Source organism: Octodon degus, unplaced genomic scaffold (assembly GCF_000260255.1).
Source record: "Octodon degus isolate 3935 unplaced genomic scaffold, OctDeg1.0 scaffold00226, whole genome shotgun sequence".
Lineage (NCBI taxonomy): Eukaryota > Metazoa > Chordata > Mammalia > Rodentia > Octodontidae > Octodon > Octodon degus.
Window position 1 is genome coordinate 1,412,107 of NW_004524802.1, and position 2,183 is coordinate 1,414,289.

At 47.5% G+C, this 2,183-nt stretch overlaps 1 protein-coding gene across 1 annotated transcript in view; it reads right to left on the minus strand.

Moving 5' to 3' along the window:
* Apopt1 (apoptogenic 1, mitochondrial) overlaps positions 1-1,337 on the minus strand; it is a 10,499-nt gene extending 9,162 nt beyond the window's left edge. The window contains exons 1-2 of the mRNA XM_023705654.1: positions 1,332-1,337; positions 218-421 (exon numbers count right to left, since the gene is read on the minus strand). Coding sequence (XP_023561422.1) covers positions 218-421; positions 1,332-1,337 — 210 coding nt within the window. The remainder of the gene's footprint in view (positions 1-217; positions 422-1,331) is intronic.
* Positions 1,338-2,183: the final 846 nt, after the last annotated feature.

Here is a 2,183-nt window from a genome sequence, read left to right on the forward strand (position 1 = left end):
AAAAAAAAATCTATCTAATCTATCTAATCTATCTATCCATCCACCCATCCATCCATCTAATCTATCCATCCATCCATCCATCTAGCTCAACAAGACTCTTGCACACACACGTGCACGCCTGCCCTGAGCCACATGCACACAAAGGCCACACAAACACTGAAGAGTCAGCACCGCCAAGTGGCCAAGCAGGGAACTTCTTATTCTGCAGGAAACCTACATTCACCTTACTGAAAGTCAAGTTCTGGTTCGCCCAGAACTGCTGGTTCCATGCTTGCGTTTCTTGTCTCAGCTCCCTGAGCTTTCGTTCCAATGATGATTCGTGTTCAGGGATGTAGAAGTGAACGGGGCGGAGGTTGGAATGTTTATCTGGGGGTCCAATCCAGTCATGGCGAGATTTTCTTGGAGGGCAGAATCTTGAGGCCTGGAAAGAAATTCATGGGATTAGCATGCTGCTCATCAAGCCTGTGGTATTTATCATACAGTTAACAACTTGCACTGTTCCACAGTGGTTTCTTCTCTAAGATGTGACTGCACCCAGGGGATTTCCAAACTGAAAGAACCGTAATATTAACGCCAACACCACACTGTGTCCATGGATGGTGCTGGAGCAGCCCTACATCCCTGTGAGGAGGAAGAGGAGCAGCAGCACGTGCAGCCTGCACCATGCACCACATACAAAAGAACTTACTTGAGGGGCTGGAGAGATGGCTCAGTGGTCTAAAGCACCTACTTGAAACAAGCTTGGCAAAGCACAGGGACCTCGGTTCCATCCCCCAGCACCACATGCCAGCCAGCCCCGCCCCCTGGTGGGCTGAGCTGGACACACACACACACACACACACACACACACTAAATAAATGTAATAAATAAAAATAAATAAATATTTAAAAAAAAAAAAAAGAACTTACTTGAGATGGGCCATGGACTATAAAAACCAGGGGCTTGCGGGTTCGCAAAGTTGCTTAAGTGCCTGCTGGGGCAAACCCAGTCAGGCGCAGGGACCATGGTTCGATCCCCAGTTCCCAGTGCCTCAGCAGACCCATCCTTAATGCAGCCTGAGCCAGCCCCCCACACCCAACGCAAAAAAAAAAAAAAAAATCTAAAAGGAAGGGACCAGGGAGATGGCTCAGCGGAATAAGCGCTTCCCTAGCAAGCACAAGGGCCTGAGTTCAATCCCTGGTTCCGCCAAAAAAAACAAAACAAAACAAAACACCTAAAAGGAAACATGGCAGATGTGCGTGAGAATACCCATCCAGGCACACGCGGGTGTGTGTGTGAGGGGTGAGCCCTGCAGCACTCTGCTGAGCTACACCTGCAGTGCTCTCCCTCACCGACATCTTGCTAAATTGTGCAGGCTGGGCTTGAACTTGCAATCCTCCTGCCTCAGTCTCCTAAGTAGCTGGGTTACAGAGCTCTGTTACAAGAGAAAATTTTTGCAACCTTAATCAAAGATGTGTTACGTTAGGCAAAAATCAATTAATTGGCCTTCACCAAAGCTAAAATTTTGGTCTTCTAAGACCACTCTCAGGGGCTGGGGAGACGGCTCCGTGGAATAAGCGCTTCCCTGGCAAGCGCAAGGGCCTGAGTTCAATCCCCCGTTCCACAAAAAAAAAAAAAAAAAAAAAGACCACTCTCAAGGTAACAGGAAGATGAGCTATAAACTAGGTAAAAATACATTCATGGCTGGGAAGAGTATGTTCTCAGAAAACAGAACTCTTAAAAGTCAAAAATAAGAGAAAAAAAAAAGAACAAAATCCCGTAACCCAGGACTTGGGAGGCTGAGGCACAAGGGTAGGTGCAAGTCTGGGACCAAAATACGAATAAAAATTTAAAGACCTTCAGATGACTGACAAACACACAAGGCCACTCTTACCACCCTGTCACCAGGGAAACCAGGGCCAAATCACCACTGTACCTGTCCAAATGGTGGACACAGAACTGGTTGTGGTGGCGCTCACTTGCCATCCCAGCACTTAGGGGGCCGAGACCGGAGGGAGGATCAGTGCAAGTTCAAGACCAGCCTGAGCTGCATAGCAAGACCCTGTCTCAAAAAGACATTAAAAAAAAAAAAAAAAGACAGAAGAGGAAGAAGACAGCAAGCACATATTTTTCTTTCTTTTTTGGCCCGAATGCCTGCAGGGCAGGTTTGGCTGGCTTGAGTTGTGGGGATCGAACCACAGCAA